General features: G+C 41.8%; 1 protein-coding gene across 1 annotated transcript; it reads left to right on the top strand.

Moving 5' to 3' along the window:
- The first annotated feature begins 438 nt into the window (after positions 1–438).
- tmtopsb (teleost multiple tissue opsin b) lies at positions 439–20572 on the top strand. The gene is made up of 4 exons (XM_040127567.1): positions 439–448; positions 4337–4665; positions 14304–14537; positions 18827–20572. Exons 1-4 carry the CDS (start codon positions 439–441, stop codon positions 19121–19123), a joined length of 870 nt encoding a protein of 289 aa, XP_039983501.1. The 3' UTR covers positions 19124–20572.
- The last annotated feature ends 1207 nt before the right edge of the window (positions 20573–21779 follow it).

Below are 21779 nucleotides of genomic sequence, written 5' to 3'. Positions count from 1 at the left end.
GGGAACAAGAGGGAGTCAGAGGTGAGATAGAAAGTAACAGAGAGAGAGAAGGATGCAGCGAGGGAGAGCGAGAGTTTGTTACAGATTGAGAAAGACAGAAAGAGAAACAAGAGACACAGAAAAAGACTGAGATGAGATGAAGAGAGAGCGAGAGAGAGAGAACGCAAACTCAAGAAACATGGAAAGGTGATTCGCTCCTGTGCTGACTCAGGCCTGGGACAGTGGGTCATTCATTTTACCTTAAATCTCTTCCACACCACTGCGGAGCTGGGTGGAGAAGAATCTGGCCGCAGGTGAAAAACCCATTAAAATGCATGCTGGAGAATCAAAGTGGGCCCCGTTTGAATCAAAGCCAACGTTAGGGACTGATTTGCTCCCTGAATCACCACCAGGCTCAGAGTAGAGACCGTGCAATCATTACAGGAAATGAACGGAAAAATGGGCACTGGTAAGAGAAGATGCCTTGTTGCTGAGGCAGCAGACCATTCATTTTAAAAGAACCCACTGTAGTAGACAGGAAACGCCATGGGCGTTCTCATTTTTCAGATTTGTTCACCCGTGGTTACATAATTATTTGACAATCTCAACACTTTATTTTTTTTCTTGCCTCTGCAAAGCCTGCAAGTAATTAATAGTGTGCCTTTGGTCATCAACAGTTCATTTAAAATAATCAACTTTAGATTAGACCGATGTTTTTCTGCTGACTATAGACGTTAACACAATGAGGCAAAAATAATGATTGTGGTGTTGTTGTAAGATCACGACACACTTATTTTTCTGATCACATTGGCAATTATTGAATTATTCATTTGGCAGACAGGAGAGCAAAACATTGAAGCTGCGCTAATCAATATTTGTTATATTAATAATGGATCAAATGACTATGTCTAGTGTGAAAGATGGTGTTTGTTGTGATGGACCTACAGAGATTTAGAATATAAAACTGCAGCTCTCCTAGGCTCCACGAAGCTTTTTAGCCCCTTTTAGCGCATTGTTTTTGGATTTTGGCTGGAATGGGCTGGCTCCGATCAACCCTGTTTCGTGCAGCGGCAGACAGCTGGTTTCATCAGGTAAACAGAAGCACTGACCCCAAGGGAATGATACCGTCTTCTGTTGGATGTGTAAATAGGCAGCTGTTTGCTAACGTTGTAGCTTTATCAACTTCACAAAGTGGTGATATGTCAAAGCGTCTGATATTCCTCTTGTTCCAGTGCCCCCAAGTAGCTTAAACTCATTGAATGCAGCTTCACAGTAAGTACCCCCATATATAATTTACAATCAGTCAATAGATTTTGACCTGACAAAGATCCGACTGGGTTGGAAACGTTGTTTACTTTAATAAATCTAAGGGTTTAGAGTCAGTGTGCAGACGTTACTCTTTTCATCAGTGACGGTTTCAAATAGCCTTGCACCTACATCTACTGTGCATATGATAATTGATGTGACACAGTTTTCCTTACTGACCCTCTATAGCCAAGCCATCTCTACTTACTTGGCTATAGACCCCTCTTCACGGGTTACTTATGTCTATGAGCTGAAAGCAGTTTAACAAAAGAGTGATGTCCCCATCCTAAATTGTTCAATTCAAATTGTTTAATTTAGTTTTTAGAGGCATGTAGAGGGAAATTTTACAGGAAAATGCAAAGATTACAATTGAGTAAAAAAAAAAAGGGAAAAAAAGACCATTTTGGGCACTACAGATATGTTTTTTTCTTCTTTCCAAACTTCTTAATCGTCCTACAAGTCCTTAGGGGGGTGTCCGTGTTCAAAAGCACTTCTTTAGCCTGCACCTGCAACATACCAGCGAACTGCAATTTATTCAACCACAATAATCGGAGATACTGAAATTATACGGAAATTCTCCGCGTACGGACATTGATAGACATGTACACCTTTTTTTTTTTCTCAATATCCGTTTACGACTCAGTTTTAGGTATTATATTGTTGATTTTTTTTTTTAATTAAACATCCCCTGTTATATACTGTAATCTTTTATTATTTCAGTTCAATATGTTAATTAACTGTTTAACTCATAAGGTTAGACCTGTGAAGTCAACATGCTTTATCTGACCAGAGTGCATCAGTAATGAATAGCGAGAGCCCTCCTAATCCACCTGCAAAAACACACACACACACACACACACACACACACACACACAGAGAGAGACTGAGACTCAGTGTAATGGAGGTAAAGTGCCCCTGGCCCAGCACTTTAGCTCGCATGTGCTGATTAGCTCTGATTTAAGACTTTAGCAGTGATTTAATCCAGTAGCACATGTTCATCAATTAGCAATTAACACGTAGAACAAGATTCCGCACGGCTGTGCTGCTGTCTGCCTTTGCTTTAATGGGAGTTTCCGTTCGCGTTTGTTTAGTGTGAACAGGTTATAATGATGAATTTCCTGGCCACTGAGGATGTAATGATACAAGTAGCTCGTGATTTAGGTTGAGTCACAACAGAGAGCTCAGGGTTCGATCCAAGGTTTGACTGAAAATAAGCTGGAAGTAGGAAAAATGCCTTATTTATTTCATATAAAATGTACAAAAACACTTTTTAAATTTCAGAATTCATGAAAGCTACAGTGGTTAGTTGATTAATCAATTTATGAATCAACAAAAAAATTTCAAGCATAAATGCAAAAAGTTTGATGGGTCCAAGTTCGCGGTTGTGAGAATTTGATGCTTTTCCTTATTTTACATTATATTAATTTGATTCTCTTTTTATTTCAGACCGTTGGTCGGACAAAACAAGACATTTTATTACATTACCTGAAGCTCTATGGAACTGTGATTGGTATTTTTTTTTTTTTTTTTACTATTATTGTTTTCTGTAGTTTTACAGACCAATCAATTAATCAAGGGAAGGCGGGGCAAGTTTATTTGTATAGCACCTTTGAACAACAAGGCAATTCAGAGAGCTTTACATAAGACATACAAAGCATCAAGACAAAATATAATAAAAATAAGGCAATATAACAAGATAATATAAAAAGAGACACATAAACAGGTTTTAAGATGAGTAAAATACATCAGAAGATTAAAAATAGAATAGATTAAACAGGAGAGTAAATGGCTGATTAATCAGTGATTAAAATAACAGTAGTTGTAGCCCTCTAATTCAATGTTTTGTAATAGTTTTTGACTAGGCTGAATAGGTTTTGGTTCAAAATGCAAATGATAATACAGTAAACTAATTAAATCAATAAACTGTACAGAATTAAAAGAAAACGTCTGGATAGGATATCTTCACAAAGTTTAAAAACAAACTTCTCAAAACACATTAGCTGGCCACAATTACCAGATATTGAAGCGAATTTGATGAATAATCCCAGTATTTTTTAATCCAAAGGGATGTGTAGTGGCACTATTAATGCAAACAAAGAATATGAAAAGATACAAAGAAAAAAAAAAGAAGCGGATTTGTTTAACACGCTGCGAGCTGATTCAGGGGCACATCTGCCTGAGATGAAAAAGTTCAAACTTGAATGAAACCTTATGGTAATTCTGAGTTTTATGAGCATACAAATATACAGGCAGAAGCAGACAGAAGAGTGTCCGGAGGGAAGTAAGATACGTTCCTGTTGAGTTTGTAAATCGGACTGTTGACCGGTCGCACATAGTTGCGGCTCGTTAGCACAGCAAATGTCGGTCGTGTTGTCCATCGGACGTTTGTGCCCTAGAGGTGCAAACGGAAGAGCCCTTCCAGTGATCGAAACAGGCAGAAGTTTTACTTCAAATGCAGCTCGCCCTCAGCCTTGGAGCGGAAGAGAACGCAGATGCTCCAGTTTTGAAAAAAATTGCTGCTCCGGGGTACGCCACTTGCTTTCAGATTTGGGAAACCTTGAATTTATTTTAAACCACATAAATGAATAAAAATGAAAAAAACAAAACAAATTCACTGCTTTTTCTCCATCTAGACAACAGTTGACCCAGTCCAGCTTAAAAAACCCACACATTTACCCAAATCAAACCAGCGCTTGATTAACAAGAATTTTCACAACTAGAATAAAGGTTTCACAAGTCGCAGTCTTTAAACTGTCCCTGTTTATCTAGTCCAGATTTGACAAGTCTAGGTGGTTTGTGATCTAGACCTGTTCTGATGTGGTCTTGATGGGGAATTTCCCTCTCTTTGTGTTTTCAAACAGTTACTTGAGTCTACTTGTTGTCTAAGTGTAAGGGTTTTTGAAGCTAGTCCTGGTCTATTACAGTCTGTATGGAGGAAATGGTTCGTCCATTTCCTCCTTGCCTTTTTTTTTTTGCTTTCCTCATTAAAATAAGAGTTTTGCAAATCCAAAAGTGGATTTTAACCACTTGTTCTGTACTTCCCCTTCCTCAGGCATTGTCTCCCTGATTTCCCTGGCCGTTCTGTCCTACGAGCGCTACTGCACCATGATGGCGCCCACTATGGCCGACGGCCGAGACTACCGCCCAGTGCTGGCAGGGATCTGCTTCTCCTGGCTGTACTCCGTGGCCTGGACTGTTCCTCCGCTGCTGGGCTGGAGCAAATACGGTCCCGAGGGTCCCGGCACCACCTGCTCGGTTGACTGGAGGACCCAGACGCCAAACAATATCTCCTACATCGTCTGCCTGTTCACCTTCTGCCTGCTCCTGCCGTTCAGCGTCATCCTCTACTCCTATGGCAAACTGCTGCATGCCATCAGACAGGTACGATTCTGCAAATGTAAACGTAATATAAGGGAGTTTGCTCCAAAGTGAGGAAATTAGCCTTTGAGTTGTAAATTGCAGAGCAGGGTGTTCTGTATCAAAACAACTTCCAGCTGTCTGGATATGAGGAAGTGAAAGCACTTCAAGGTAGATTTCGGATACGATACCAGAAGGAAAGTGTGTTTATGAGTGATTCAAATGCATACCAGCATAACTGATCCATGACCGCATCAAACGCCCCCAGGCAATCTGAATGCTCATTCTGGGGCTGCAGAGTTGACGACCGTCAAGAATATGACTCCATACATTTCAAAGACTTGAGTTTGAAAGCTGAGTAATGAACCCATGTATTATTTGATCTCGACAGGCTCCAGTCAGGTTTGGCATCTCAACATCGTCCATTAAAGCTGCCGACACTAATTTATTCTCTTGTCCTCTGCTTTATGCCATCGCTGACTGCTGAGGGAAGCGGCCACGGTGGGATTTTTCAGAGGCCATCTCCTCTATGCAAGAACATAATTTACGCCTTCACGCAGGAACAGTAGGCGCAAGAGAGGCTAAGACATGACCGGATTTCTGGATGACAGCAGTAATTTGCATCCAGGTATCGCCGCTGAGCTGGTAAAGTGCGGTATCTGCTCCTGTCACGTTTTTACTGAAAGTAAAACAAGAAGTATATTCTGTCCTCACCAAAGCTTAGTTTTGAGAGAACCAAGGGCATTATTTGGGTCTCCAGAGGTCCTCTCTTTTCTGAGAAGCCCAGATCTGGGTCCAGACTGGGTCCAAATTACAGTCAGTGTTATCGGATACGGTCTCCGGATATGTCCCACAGCCGAGTGTACTCGGTATCAGCGCTGATCACGTTTTATATCATAATCACCGAGGGCGAGGATATTGTAGGATATCAGTAAGCTATTATATTTTTTTTTATAAATGATGCTTTTAAATAACGATCACTTTTTTAAATTTGATTCAAAGATATTAAATTGATTAGAAAATTATTATCTTCTGTATCTATCATAGGAGATGAAAATCGTCTTTGAGGCAACAAATATTTTTGGAATTTATTTTAATTCACATTCGTTTCTGAGGAAATTATTATTATATTGTTGTCTTTTTCATATTTGTGTTTGTACTCTGTTAGTGTTTGTTGTGGTGGGCCACATTTTGAATCAGGTCTAATTGGTCTGTTCAGTCTGGGTCTGCCTTTGAATCAGGTCCCCCTTGTTTAAAAACGGATTTTATAAACGTCAGGCTCTCGTAGGTTTTGAGAGAACCAGGTGGGAGTAGGTTAGAGGAAAGTGGAGAGTGGTACTTTCCAGTGGATGCTGGGAGAATTTCAAAGAGTCAAAGTTAAAGAGCTGAAAACAGCAGTTAGGAACGGGAGTAGAGAGCAGCGCAAGGGTTCTCACTGCAGGCTGGTGGTAATGACAGGATTATAGACGACTACCCTGATTAGACTCCGCTGAGGCGCTTCTTTAAACCTCAGGGCTCCAGACCTTCACACCCACTGTCAGCTAATCACAGTAGACAAAAACTCATTCATTTAGTGGTGTGCGTGTGTGTGCGTGTGTGTGCGTGTGTGTGTGTGTGTGTGTGCGTGTGTTTGTGTGTCCACGTTTTAGTCACCTCTTTGGGACCCTTTCCGGTATAAACACCGACCTTTGTTGGGACCAGTAGTCCTCATGGGGACCAAAGCCCGGTCCTAATGATCGCAAAACGTCATGTCCGAGGTCCTGGTTATGGTTTGGGGTAAGGCGTGAGTTGAGGTTGGGTCAACTTTAAGGTTAGGACTAGGGTTACAGTCAGGCGGTCTACGATGAATGGAAGTCTATGCAATGTCCTAACAAGGATAGCTGCGCAGATGAGCTACGTGTGTGTGTTAGTGTGTGTGTGTGTGTGTGTGTGTGTGTGTGTGTGTGTGTGTGTGTGTGTGTGTGTGTGTGTGTGGCGTACCAGGACTGTAACTACCACTGATGACACACAGAGAGGGAGAGCAAGAGCATGCCTTCATATTGTTTCAGGGAACGTGGGTGTTTAAGTGACCCGAGGAGGAGTTTATGTTCCACAATTACACACAAAATATACACAGCGGGTTTTGAAAGTTGATGATGATGATGATACTTATACGCTCAATGGGGCTCATGTAAGAAACCACTTGTACGGACAGATTTGTTCTTGTGGCACGCACGAGCGATTTAAGAGAATTTGTAACGTCTACCAATTTTTTTCCTTTTCTACTTAGTTTCTCTTAGGTATGAAGAGCAATCACGAGTGGTTCAGACCCGTTGAACGAATCGTGTGCGGACAGCCCGTCTCTCCCTCTTTCTCCACGGGGCAAGAAGCAAGCCATTCGCCTGAAATCAAACAGCAAAACCTTAATCTGAATCCGTTTGGAGTTTAAATATGATACCAAAATGAACTAAAATAAAATATATAACTAAGGCAGAGTTAGTGCAAAATACATTTTCTAGTCATCATGTCAATATCATTATGGCTTGCAAATTTACTGAGTTTTTTTTTTTTTTAAAGATTTTATTTATTTATTAGCACATTTCAATACAGCAACTTACAGTAGTTTCTAGGAAAATTCTCTCTCTCTGAACGTAGGCTATTATTATCCATATATCTAATACCTCTGTGACTGTCACTTGACCGCCTCTCGTACTAGGGACGGGCCGCTGTGCCTTAGAATGACGTTATGTAACATCAAGCCCGATGTTAAAGTGTTCTGGCGTGAGGCCTGATGTCTCCAGTATCTCAGACGTTGACTGTTTTTTAGGCATAAATACTGTTGCGAAGGGTTTGAAACAGCATCATGCTGGGAGATAAAAGTTACAAAACAATGAAGTGATCAGTTGAATGAGTAAGTAAATGTCAAAAGATAAGATTGCTGGGTTGGGCTGCCGATTTTTTTGGACATAGTATGTCAGAAGTCCTGGCTGTATATCTGCGCGTTAGTGCGCGGATGACTGCGATTGGCAGGCGTGTGAGCTTTGTTGATCTGCAAGTTTGACTGCTCGCATTTGCATGAGGCGAAGCCGTTCGGCAGCTACGCACGTACAGAGTGTGTCTAGGAATTAGGCTTGCCTCACTGTTTGGTCGCGCTTCATATGTCTCCCTCTAGCTTTGTGTCTGATGGGTAAAACGTGTTTGTTCGCGGCCATGGACCGCACTCGGCTCGTTTCTGTGGGTTCTGTGTTTTGATGTGTTGACGCCGTTTGCACAAGAATCTTCCTTTGCCACACCCTTTGCTGGGTCAGGTCCGGTATTCCACAGATGAGCATGACCCACATCAGCTGTGCAAACACTTTAACTTGCACTACTAACAATATTGATCATTTCTAGCCATTTTAGCGGCGTGGCTCCAGGGATGGTAATGTCATTTGACTGAAATATCTCAACAGCTACTGGATGGATTTCCATTAAATTTGGTTCAGACATTACATGTTGCCCAGGTGACTTTAGTGATTCCCTGAATTTGACCTGCTAGTGGAGGAAAAGTTTTCAGTCATTCATTCATACAACTACTTACTTTGATAATCTTTAATTACTTTGACTTTTTCTGTAGCGTCACCACGAGGTTTCCATTTGTGGTTCCCAGTGAAATCTCTCAACAACTATTGGATGGATTGCCACGAAATTTGGTGCAGCCATCCATGTCCTCCTCAGAATGAACCGCAGTCACTTTGGTGATCCCCGACTTTTGGTTTATGACCAACCGCCTGCAGAATTAATAACACTCCCATCACCCTCACCGGCTGCTGAGGATGATGGGGGCAGGGTCGACCTTAAGAGGGTGAACATGGTAAACGTTACACCTACTTAACATCAGCATCAGTTATTATTGTCATGTGAACTTGTTAGCATACCAACATGAGCATTTAGCTAAAAGCAACATGTGTGCTTGTTTCATAAACTCTCTCCAGATCTCTAGAGGACCATTTCTTATCTTCAGGAATCCTGATTACTGACGGAGATTCAACGAATTCACTAACTTCTAGCACCATTGTAGGTGTGTTTGAGATATTTTGTGACAGTCGCATGGAACAGGGTCCAAATGAAGAGTCACATTTAGGTCACCGCAAGGGAAACGTGTAAGAAAACGCATGAGCAGGAGCCCTGAAACTCATTCATGGGACCCAAGAGAGATTATGAAAGGAAAACACCTCAGCGGCTGGTTCAACCAGCAGTAATGAATTTTTTGCTCTCTTTTAAAAGTCCTCACACACAAGATGATTTTCCTCTCGGTGACCACGCCAGACATCTCACATTAATCAGAGCAATTTCCACTCGGTAAGATTGGGATGCTCTTCTCCACTGCAGCCTGAATTTTTGACCTTTAGACTTTAGATAAGATGCCAGCAAGAGAGAGAGATTATTTTAGAACCTAGAAACTCAAAAATGGCTCTTATTGATCGCTTATAAATGATCTATAAAATATTAGTAACTATTAATAAAGACATAATGACTCTTAAACCCTTTGGGTGCCTGATGAGAAAGTGGAGCAGTGCTTTCTGTGTGGCCATGTGACTGTAAATCCTTGTCAACCTGTTTTACTCACGAAGTACCTCAGTTCTTTTCCTTTTTATGGGATTATTCTATATTTTGAACCTTTTTGGCCATTGGTCTTTTAGCTCATTGTTTTGGGTCCGTTGATCAAATTCCTTCAGTCACATTTTGTCATTTCTTTTTACTACATCAAATGAACAGCCAAGTAAAAAAAAAAAATTAAAAAAATGAGAGCAGTATACAGTTATGGTGTCACATAATGGCACTGAGGGAAGGTTGAGAAAGGTTTTTGTGAATTCATAGCTTGATAGAGTCCAATTTTTGCAGAGTTGTCAGCAAGCCCAGTTCAGGTTATTAAACTATCCTCCAAATGACCAAACTGATAAGTGATTCAGCTCATTAAAGCAAACCCGTCGACAGAATCTGAAAACGAGAACCGTAGATAATCTCTTCAGCAAATGAACTGACAACTGTCCTAATCATTTTCATGATTTTTGTGATCTAATGTTGTGTGAAGATCTTTGGCAAATATGTTACTTAACCACAACAGAAATTCAACTTTGTGTGGAGAAAGACAGGATAAAATGCTCAAGGTGATCGAGATTGGCATCAAGCGGTGAGTGTGTTTAATATTGCTCTGCTGTCTGCAAAATATATATATACGGATGCAGGGTTGTGTGTGTGTGTGTGTGTGTGTGTGTGTGTGTGTGTTTTGGTTTCATGTGTGAACTGTTGTCTCTCGGCAGCGTAGGTGTGAAGTTACCTGAGGGGCGATAATCCCCCTGCTTTTTCTCACTTGCAGGGCAAACACACACATACACTAAACTCTTTCCCGGGTTTTGCAGAATGTGATTAAATCTCGCGTGCGCTGTATTTTGAAATCGGAGACAGTGAGGGAGAGAGAGGCAAGTACTTCCTCTGTGTGACCTTTATTTGGTTTTACTTGATATCCATAATCATTTTATTGCTATTAACACATCTCACAGCGCTTTGTTTAAAGTATTTGAGCATCCATCTACGCTGCGATGCAGTTGTGCATGCATCTGCATATTTCTTTTTGAACAGTATGATTTGTTCCTTTTTTTCATATCACAGATATAAGGCTAATAGCTCATATTTGCAAGAGAGATTACATCTGCATCACATCTTGTAATACAACCGCAGCACTGTTTCCTCTTCTCCGTAACAGCTTTTCTAGAGTGTTTAATCTGAAGAGTAAATGAACCATTGTATCAACCATATGAATGGTACCAATTCCACAGGCAGATACTTGAATCTTCCATAAAATTGCACATGTTAGGTGAAGGAAATCCCTGGTTACAAACTTGTGGAAACATTTATCAAAGTACAGTCTTTTTAAAAATATACTGCAGTTTACAATGATGACCGTGACAGATTTACCAGTTGAAACTTGGAATATTTTTTAAAAACGATAGGTCTGTGATTTCCTGTGGGGGAAAGTAACTACATACTTTCACCTAACACTGTACTTGGGTACAAACTTGAGGAAGTTGTGCTAGCGTTTTCAGTTTCTGCTGCTTCGTACTTCTACTCCACTACATTTCCCAAAGACATATTGTACTTTCTTACGCCGCCACGTTTATTTAACAGCTTCAGTTAGTTGTTGTGTTTCGGATCAAAAACATGTAATCAGTTCAGGAAACATGATGCATCATTATAGATCAAACTGCCCAACAGAATATGAATGAAGTATGAAATAATTCAAATTAGTTCCGGCTTGCTCAACAACCACATTAAAGTGCAGCTTACACATTAACACACTGATGCTGATCCAATAATATAACACTGATAGAAGCCAATTTGCATAATGAGTACTTTTACTTTAATTCTTTCAGTACATTTTGTTGCTAATACTTCTGTACTATTATTTAAGCTAAACCCCACAACTTTCTTCATAGTTTGATTCAAATATTGCATGGTCCTGATTGGTACATGTAATTATGTGACTTTTTTTTTTTTTTTTTCCAACTGAGTTCCTTCCTCTTCAAACCAGTGAGAGGAGCAAAGAGTCAAAAAAGTAATACTGCAATTTTTCAGGCGAAACAGCCAAAACCGTTCGAACTTTGGCTTTAGTTGGACAATCAAAGCTGTTGGGTGAGTTCACCCAAGGTCAGTTCAACCGAGCATGGATGCAGCTAATAACTGAAGTTTTGCTTTTATGACATTCTGACTGCCTTTGCAAGTGACATCTTACCTCCTGCTGCCCCCCCCCTCCCTTCGATAAGGTGTAATTCAGGGTGCACTTTGAGCGTTCGTTCCTGTACAGAGTAGTACAATCTCTGCCTCCTCTGTCCTTCCTGTCAGTATGATGGAAAATCTGGCCATAGACTTTCCACCTATTCGGGTCTTACCGCTGATGCATAGACTGCTTTTTTTAAAATTTGTTTTGTTTTCGAGCGACTGCACAGGGAGACAGATTTGTAGATTTGGCCTTGGTACAACTGGGCAAACAAAACACACAAAAGTTTTCACTTTGAAGAAATTATCAAACTACATTTTAAAGGATTTGAAAGATAATCTATGTAAATATCAATCCGTCCATCCTATTATATCTTATCATAAAATAGGTTTGGTAATGACAGCGTGCCTCATATTAAAGATATTTAGATTTAAGATTTAAGATGAGAGGATAGATACAACTCTTATGTCTGTATGTTGAATATGAAGCTAGAGACAGCAAGCGGTTAGCTTAGCTTAGCATAAAGACTGGAAACACAGGGACACAGGTAGCCTGGCTCTGTCCAAAAGGTAACAAAATCTTCGCACCAGCTCTTTTAAGGCTCAATAATAATAAACAGGTTATATCTTGTTTATTTAATCTGTAGAAAAACCGGAGTGTAAAAACGTCTTTCAGCTAAGCTAGGCTAGTCACCTGCTGTGTCCAGCTTGATATTTACCCTACAGACACGAGAGTGGTGTCGATCTTTTCGTCTAAATCTCGACAAGGATGCGTATAAGCATATTTCCCAAAATGTCAAACTCTTCCTTCAACGGACTTGCCTTTCTACAAATCCCCTCTGACTGTTTTTTTTGTTTTGTTTTTTTTTTTGCACTTTTTAAAGCCATGTCTCCAGGACAAACAGTTCTACATCCCGTGATTTAAACTTTACCCACGAGTATTTACAAAAGTACTTACGGTTTACTTTATCTCTCCTAAACCAATTATTGTTTTCTGCCACTGCGCCTACTTTTCAGCATCAGTCTGAGCCGCTCAGTATTTTATTGGTACCTGATTCCTACAACAAAAGTACAATGTGAATTGCAGGTTGTAATATGAAGTCTTATCCCCTTTTTCTTTTTATTCACGCTGCTCCTGGTACCCTGATGGTCCCATGTGCAGCGTCACTGATGTCTGGAAAACCAGCTAGATGACGGAGCACGTCCTTGATCATGTGACAGTGTCTGGTCCATTATTGACCTGACGCCGTCACATGTCATATTGTAGTTTCTGCCGCGTCCTCTGTTCTCTGGCAGTAAGAACGACCCCAGGCGGTGGGTGGTAGAGGTCTGAAATATTCTTAAAACGCCCTCAACACCCCCCACATCCAGCTGACGCAGCAGCTGTCACCAGGATCTAGAGGGTGCAGTTTGCTCAGAGTAACATGGACAGGATGATTTAGTGTAGTAAGTCATTGTTCAAAAGGTGGCAGCTCAAATGTGAAGAACTTTAAGGAAAAGCTGACAGCTACTCTGTCAGGACACATTTTGGCCCCTACTTTCACATTTATCACATTTAATCTGTTTCTTATTAAATAAAGAATTAAACCACGTCAGTTTAGGTTTTGGCTCCACAAACACTGCTGAGCATTTTCCAAAGCACACCATTAATTTCTTGGACTGATTTCCAGGCAGCCTTTTGGATGAAATTCGTCTCACTGTTGGCGTGAGAATCAGCTCGCCGAGACCTGAAACTTTCTTCCGACGGTTAAAATCATCACAGCAAACATTTTAGACGCCTTTGGTTTTTTTTGTCACCTACACTGCAGCGCTGTCTTGTAATAATAAAGTCGCATTCAGGTACTCTTTGGAGTTTGGAGGAAACTCTTGTTGGAGTTTGCTTCTTTGACCATAAGTTTTCGTACTAAAGATTGTTGATATGATGCAGCAAACAACATCAGGTCGGTGATATGGAACCTTTGAATTCATTACCAAGAGTGAGAGTTTTGAGAATGAAACCCCTGTCACAATTGCAATCATACAAACAATGTAATTTTGGCTAAGAGGTAAAGACAAGTAATTCTACAATGGATTGTCCATCCCGTGTTTCAGGGTCTTTGTACCAGAAAGTAATGGTACAAAAAAGGGTTGAAACATGCAACACCAACACTGTGACCCTCTAAATTCATAAACTGTTAGCAGCAATAGGTTGTAGGAAACGATACAAGTCTATTTAAGTTACTCCAAGACCACACACAGCAGAGTCATGTAAATGTGAGTATTTGCATGAAAAACGAGAAGTGCAAAACCGCACGTGATATTTGTTGACTGTTTAAACAGCCAAGTAGCTATTTTCACGAGAAGAGAGTTGGCATCAGTGGGCATGTCTCATCTTGTGACTCCTGGCTCGGAGTGTGCCTTTGATGCATGAGTCCAAATGATTAACTTAAACAAAGCTACACGGCCCAAACTCAGAGCTTGAATCTTTCTCGTTCTGCCTCTCTCCGACTCTGTCATCTCCCCCCGGTTTATTTCTGACTTTAAATTGATTTGACCATATTTATGAATATTTTATGAGTTTCTGAATGCAGTTTTTTTAGTGTTGGCAGAGGAGGATCTGATTGTGTGGGTTTAAATGGCGATGGAAATTTAGATTTAGATTTAGCTCAGATCTATCAGTAGATTCACTGAACTACGATATGTCTCTCTTGCTTGTCACTCGGGCGCTTGGTTGTGCTTGAGTCCGACAGGTGAGCGCCACCGCAGACTGTTTCATAATCCGGGTTTTTTCGAGCTCTACTACTTGGAGATAAACGGATTTTCAGTCGTTTTCACTGATATGATGACTCTCAGCCTGGGGGGGGGGGCACGTTGCTCGCCTAGATGTTGAGCTACCGCCTGTTTCATGGCAGCGCACCAATAGAGTTTTTCCTCTCTCTTTCCCTCAGGTCCGCAGTGTGAGTTCGGTGGTGAACCGTCGCCGAGAGCAGCGGGTGCTGGTGATGGTCGTCACCATGGTGGTGTGCTACCTGGTCTGCTGGCTGCCGTACGGGGTGGCGGCCCTGCTCGCGACCTTTGGGCCCCGTGACCTTATAACGCCAGTGGCCAGCATCACGCCATCCCTGCTGGCCAAGTTCTCCACAGTCATCAACCCTTTTATTTATATATTCATGAACAAACAGGTGAAGTGTGATCCGTCACTGTTTCTCTGCTCTTCGTCTTGATTCGTCGCACTGCCTGTTTCCCCTTCCATCACCACCTCTCCGCCTTCCTGCTATGCGTGCGTATCTGTGGAATTTTCCACAGATATCCTAAACTAAACTACACTGAACTAAACTGCTGTAGACTGGAGTCAGCTTAGATCAGACTAATTATCTGCTCTCCCTTATTTAAGCAAACAGTCCAGACACCCAGGCCAGTAATTGATGTTATATGAGATTCGCACCCAGGGGAGGTTAATGTAGGTACGAGCAGACCTCCACTCTCCATCTGCCGGCTCCTCATTTACACCCTCAGACACAACACACACACACTAAGACGTATAGCACAGACGCGCAGATTACACAACATTATTATCGTGGTGTCAAAGCCATAACAGCATCAACGCATTACACCCCCCCCTCCCACACACACACACACACACACCCCACCCCCTGTGAAGTTGTGATACACATCGCTGTTCTTCAAGGACACAGCAAGGAAAGAAAAAAAAAAACACTTTCATAACACGAGGTTATTCTTGCTCTTTAAAACGGACACAGGCAGAGTCAAGTCAGACAATGACTCCTCTGTCATCAAGGAATTAGAAAAAAAAATTTGTGAGGAAGGAGGAAAGTAAAGGGAAAGAGCAAAAAACAGAAAAAGAGAGAAAGGAAAGTATGAAAAGAAAGCAAGCAAGGCGGGAGGACAGAAATCTGTATGAGAGGAAAGACAAAGAAGATGGATGGTGAGAGGAGCGACGGAAAGAAAATATAGCAGGTGGGAAGACTGGAGGTAAAGGTGAAGTTAAGGCAGGAGGAAAGATGTTGGTAGGAAAGGAGGAAGTAAAGACAAAGGTAAATATAGAAAGGGAAAAAAAACAGATTCTAAGAGAGTTTGCACGAAGAGACGAGGGAAAGTAGAGGGAAGAGGTACTGAAGAAAGCAGGACAAGACAGCAGAAAGGAAAAGGCAAACAGGAATGTAGCAACGGGTGAAAAAACGGATTAAAGGAAGGACACAAAGATGAAAGACAGGTAGGAAAAAGAATGGTGAAGGGGGGGGGGATCTGTTTAATCTCCAAAAGGTAACGTAGCTTTGATTTTGATTAGCATGTGATGTTACTATCAGGGAACGACACACTGTGGCGCTGACCTTTCCCTCTTCTCTCACAAACTCTTTTAATCTGTCTCTGTCTCTTTTTTTTATCAGCTTCTACCTCAGTCTGTCTTTCGGGTGTTTTTTTTTTTTTTTTTCCATCTGTCACTTTTGAGCTTGTGAGACATTTAACTCTGTTTGATGACTGACTTGTTACGACAGCGCTCTGTCTGGTGGTGTCAGAGTGAAGTTTCGCGCGCGCGTGTGTGTGTGTGTGACGGCTAAGCTAACGGATGCTAACTGAACTTTCAGGGTCACCGATAGACGCTCTGGAGGCCGCGCTGCGTGGCGCTTTCAGTCTTCAGTTCCTCCCAGCCCATAACTATGGCAGCAGTGTGTTGAGGCGAGTTGAAGACTTCAAGCGCTGTGCAGATTCACGCCCTGGACCTGAGCTGCCATCGAACAATTTACACCTTTTCTGCACAAAGTAATAGATTTCGAACTGGTCAGGCTCTTCCTCTAATGGAAACAAGAAACGATGCTGTCGCTGTGTTGTTGTAAAATGTTGTGAAATGTTTTCAGCAAATCTCTTAAGTTTCAGCAAAATAAAATGGGAATCATTGCATGTTTCCATCACTTACCTATCATGTGACTATATTCAAGAGAAATCAGGGGTTTAAATTAACTGAGTACATTTACTCAAGTACCTAACTTAGGCACAATTATGAGGTGCGTTGCTCTGCTTTGCTTTATGCTACTTTATGCTTCTACTCTACCTCCTTTATCTGACAGCCCTAGTTACCAGTTACTTTACAGATTCAGATTATTAATATAAATATAATCAACCCATAAATAATGTTGTTTTTTTTTATCATAGATTAAGATGCCAGTTAGTTAGCGCCACTTTTACCAGCTGCAAAATGAAATCGATGTACACATGGATGCGTCAGTAATTATAATCCAAAGATAAAATATCAGTACTGATTAATGCTTTAATTTTTGGTAAGTTTAAGTTTAATAATTATAATTATACCCAGGGCCCTCTAGGCAGATTTTGCCCAGGCATCCCCCCACTACTGCAAATTATTTTCCGTAACAGAAAGGTCCATAAAGTTTTCTATTAATGCAGATATTTCTTCCAAGTTTAATAAATTCCCAGACTTTCCCACCATGAAGGTCTAAAACTGTGTGACAGCTTTAAAATGAAGAAATGTCTACTTTGCTCCTCCGTGGATGCAACCATGCAGTGAGTGATCTTTTTTCCTTTATTTTATTTTTAGACGCCTGAAGGGGTAAAGCTGTCCAGTAATTCAGCAGAAAAATGGCAACAACAACAACAAAAAAATAGAGGAAAGTCTAAAAAAATAAACATAACTTTGTGCAGCAGAAATATGCTTTGTTTGTTTGTATTTCCTCTCTTATAAATCATCCGGTGATGATTGGTAACCACTGGTCCGAAAGCTGTTTTCTAAGAGGAAGTAAAATTATCAGCCCCTGTGGTGATAGAGAAGCTGTTGACATGCACCAGGAAGAGTATTTTTTCTGGACGTGAACGGGGAGAGAGTTCTATCACATATCTGTTTGCCTTAAAGACACAAAGACACACACACACACACACACACGCAGATATGCACTGGCAGGTGAAGATTTGATCACTCCTCAGTCTTAAAATCCAATCTGTGCCTGATTTTAGCTATAATCCCTCATGATGTCAGCTTGCCCCGTTCCTCCATTCCCCTCTTTTTTTTTTTTTTTCCTTCGTACACCTCCGACATCCCTTTCTCCTTCACACTTCCCACCTCCACTTTGCACATCCATCCTTTTTGTTCCCTCTGGGGTTTTGCTTTTATACCAACATGTCGTTTTTTTCTTTTTAACCCGAGCACGGCTCTCCAGCAGATTAATACACTGGGATTTGAGACACTAGAAGATGTAAAACGGAGAGCTAATTCTGAAAGCTGAACAATTTCCTCGGGGGAAACAGAAATTAATTGGCTCATATATGATGAATTGTCAGCCAGCTGCTTAAGCATCTTAGTTAAAAGGCACCGCAAACTGCTCCCATCTGTCATGTCAGTCGCTGGATGCCACTTTTTTCAAAAGGAGAGAAACATGCTGGAGGAAAGTGCTCGCTATGATGATGTAATGAGATGTACGCGGGTGCCGTGTTTCACGCAGCACGCCCGTTTGATCTGCGGCGCCCTGGGGAAATGTAGTAGACTTTAAGTATACGTGTGGAACCGGCGAGTATACTAAGTACACTACGTTTATCCAGGGGAGCGCGAGGCCTGCAGGACTCCTAACACGGAGAAGGGAAAGACCTGCACGGCTGAACTGGATCTGTATGATAGCTATTGTTGTATTTGTCAGAAAAATTTACTTCCATTGGAACTGTATATGAAATATTCTTGCATATTCTAATGATTGTTATAATAATCAGCAAGTTACAATTAGTATCACTACCGCTGCTACTAAAACCGTAGGTGCTTAGTCTACTATTACTATCCTCTCACTACCCCTAGTAGTTCTTCTACTTCTATACTATTACAACTGTTACTTGTACTGTGCCAACGATACTACTACTACTACGACTACTAACCCCCAGGGGTAGTAGTACTGCTGCTCCTGCGTCGACTAGGTCTTACTACTGTTAGTACTACTCCCGTGACTTTCACTAATAAAATGATATAATATCACATGCTGCCATTTTGTAACTGCTACTACGCCTACTACTATTTTGCAACTACTACCACTACTACTACCACTACTACTACTAGGTGTACTGATAGGCGCTCTACTTCTTCTTCTACCACTTCTATGACAGATCAACCAGTCTCAGCTGAAGGACGTGTTAACTACCTTACCTGTTCAGTCTCTCACTGCAGTCCGTGTGCCGCTGTGGCTCTCCGCCACCCCAGCGCCGCCAGTACTCGAGACCACATCTATGGCTCCCGGGGGAGATCTCACATTGGCTGCTTTTAATTGGCATCTCCCCTTATAAATCAGTCTCATTAACAGCGTTGCCTTCATGTTCACTTATTGTGCCTCGCTGCTTTTACAAGTCATGTCATGGCAAGCTCGGCCATTGTTAGTCATGTTATCGCTACTATTACAACCACTGATATTATTACTACAGTGCTAATAATGTCATGAATTATGTGCGTGTGTTTGTGTAGTTCTACAGGTGTTTCAGGGCATTCCTCAGATGCTCCACCCCCGAGCGAGGCTCCACCTTAAAGACTTTTTCACGGCCCACCAAGACGCTCCGCACCGTCCGCCATGAGCAAGATGTCCACGTGTCCGCTCTGGCCCCCTCCTCTGCCCTGCCCTCGCCCGACTCCGTCCACGGGTCCTCGCAGGGGGGCAGCCACGCGGCTCCGCCTCCATCGAATCGGGGCTCCGCCGCCCCCCGCTCCCCTGCTGCGGAAAGCCCCAAACCTAAACTGATCCTGGTGGCTCACTACAGGGAATAAGAGCAGGGAAACAAGAGCGATCGTTTAGAGCGGGAGCGAGGAGCACGCGGGCAGGTGTCTAATTAAGAAACAGATCTCCCTGATAGCAGAGAAGAGCACACGGTGAGCTCAGTCGGAGTCTCAGATACAAACTGGGATGTTTTAATCCCAGGACACTTTATCATTGCTCTGTGAAGTCGGCGAACAGGGATACACCAAAAATGCCAGTCTCATCCTGCTTACCAGAGGCACTGTATACAAAGCAGAAGGAAGATATGAGGCCTGGGGCTAAACATACTGTAATGCTTCACGTTGAGACCTCTGCCATTAGATGTACTTGCTGTTATCACATCCATCGTGCACAAGAGCATTAAAAGTCGCAGTTAAGCTCACTTACCTCTGCCTCAGGTTTTGCAAAAAGGGCCGCGGGGGATCCGTCAGAGATTTAAAATCTAACAATCTTGCATTCATTTGTGTGGTTCCTTCCATAAACCAGGATGAGTAATTTTCGTTTATTCTGTGGAAAAAGTTCAGGGCTTTAGGGTCAGAGCACTGCCCATGCAGAGCCAACATGGAGAGGCTGATTACAAAGCCGGACGACCGCTGTTCGGAAAAATTTTGCAAAAAAATGCTTGAAAGAAAGTCACATCGCGGGCAAGCACTGAAGCAATTACTCATGCAGGGAGAGCTCTGCTCTAGCTTTTGGATATCGAGTGTTTTTGGAATAAAAAGCCTTTATTTGTGTGGAATTCTGATGTGTATATTTTTGGAAGATTTGTTAACGGATGCGCAGTGCGTAGAATCCCAAGGGGAGCGTGCGTTAGCTACAAGCCAAGAATTAGCATGTTAGCGTTGGACGGGGAAATAAGCACGATAGCACTTTATTGATTCAGACGAACCAGATGGAGAGGAGGCCGTGAAATTGCATTCGCTCTGCCCCAGTAATACAATTACGAAAAATTAAAAATCCACATAAATAGGTCAAGCTTCTTGTATTGATGAGGTGTCTCCGTTACACAACTAAATAATGTTCTTGCTTAGTCGGAGAAATAATTCAGGAACATTGTGGAGCCGCACAACGTTCTTTGGTGGAGATTTCATGAACTGTTTGGCGATTTTTTTTTTTTTTTTCTTACACAAGGCAAAGAGATATTTACTGTCAGCAGGATTATTCTCTCTTTTTCAATTATAATTCGGTTTCCCCGACCCTGTTTCCATGCCAAATATTGGAGGATTTGATACAGTGTTAAAAGATTTGTTAAACTATTTTATGCAACTGCGAAGGTCTTTATTATGCCTTTATTTACTCTCTGCTGCACATAGGCCCTCTGTCATCAATGCTGGGACTATTGTGAAAGACATTAAAGGGACATTTCACCATGTTATGAGGGACATGTAAAGAGAGCTCACTGTTTTGAGTTGTGTAGATGTTTCTGTAGCTGCTGTTTCTCTCTGTTTAGTGGAAATGTGGGTTTTGTGTTGCCTCCTGACGTATTTTCATTTTGCTTATGTAACATAAATGAAATCATGTCACAAGCAGATTTGGCTGTCTCGATGTTTCTCTATTTACCTCACCCAAACTCTGTGTCTGTGTGTGTGTGTGTGTCAGTGTGTGTTTGTATGTGTGTGTGCGTGTGCGTGTCTGTGTGTGTCTTCGCTCCGCAACCGGGGCTCAGTGTCACTTTCTCTCATTCTCTTTCCTCATAGACAGAATCACGTGTCGATTAATCCCTGAATCAATAACAGAGGCATTATTTACAGGGAGGGAAGCAGATTAGCGGCCTAAATTACAGCCTTCGTCTCGGTGAGAGACAAACAGCATTTGGAGAGTTTGAGTAGGATATTACAACTGAGTGAATAATGAGCCGATGGCTGCAAACACACACACACACACACACACACACACAGAGGCAAAAAAGTCAATAATACGTGTCTTGATGCACGTCTGGGCAGCGGCTCAAAGTAAACTTTTAGAGTTTGTGAGGAGCGTTAATTGTTATCTTTCGGGTATTGTTTTGTAAGTATTGTACGACTGGCTGTAAAAAAAAAAAAATTCAAAAACAGTTTTTGCAGCAGAATAAAGTTCACACACCCCTCCCGCTGCATAATGCACCTCTCCTCTGTCCGCCCTTATGTTCCAGGCTTTTAAAAATATTGATTGTTTTCTTCTCAAACATCATGCAAGACCCTGTCAAGCTCATGCAGACAGGTGCATCGGGGGTTTAGTCCCAGTCCCTTTATAAGCAAGGACGCAATGACAGTGACTGATTCGTTTCTCAAGAGAGGGCAATTTATGCGGCAGATTTCCCTATTTTTTTACCCTTAGCTCTCCGTCTCGGCGACCGCAAGGTAAATCAGTAGAATACCCCGTTCACATTACAGATGATTCTGCCCGGAATGTGTACTTGCATGCAGCACTTGATCGGTTCCAGCGACACTGCATTGATTTACAGCAGAAGTTGACCCAGGTCAAATTTTCTTCCATCAGAACCAGCATCGCCACTGTGCCGACACAACTAGTCTCTATATTTTTTTCTAATTGTGAACGAATGGCAAGAGCAAAACCAACAACGAAATTGATCTTAGGTTCTAGGTTTTGATGTATCTGATCTATCTGATCCTCTGTGCTCCATAGAGCTCCATTGTCTAAGAAGTATTAAAAACACATCTCTGAGCC

Source organism: Xiphias gladius, chromosome 5 (genome assembly GCF_016859285.1).
Source record: "Xiphias gladius isolate SHS-SW01 ecotype Sanya breed wild chromosome 5, ASM1685928v1, whole genome shotgun sequence".
NCBI classification, from domain to species: domain Eukaryota; kingdom Metazoa; phylum Chordata; class Actinopteri; order Istiophoriformes; family Xiphiidae; genus Xiphias; species Xiphias gladius.
This window is presented reverse-complemented; position numbering and strand designations above follow the sequence as displayed.

Bases quoted from the DNA above. Each gene is read 5' to 3' on its own strand.
- tmtopsb (XM_040127567.1), top strand. The intron at 4,666-14,303 runs GTACGATTCTGC...TCTTTCCCTCAG, and splicing joins TGCTGCATGCCATCAGACAG to GTCCGCAGTGTGAGTTCGGT. The intron at 14,538-18,826 runs GTGAAGTGTGAT...GTGTTTGTGTAG, and splicing joins ATATATTCATGAACAAACAG to TTCTACAGGTGTTTCAGGGC.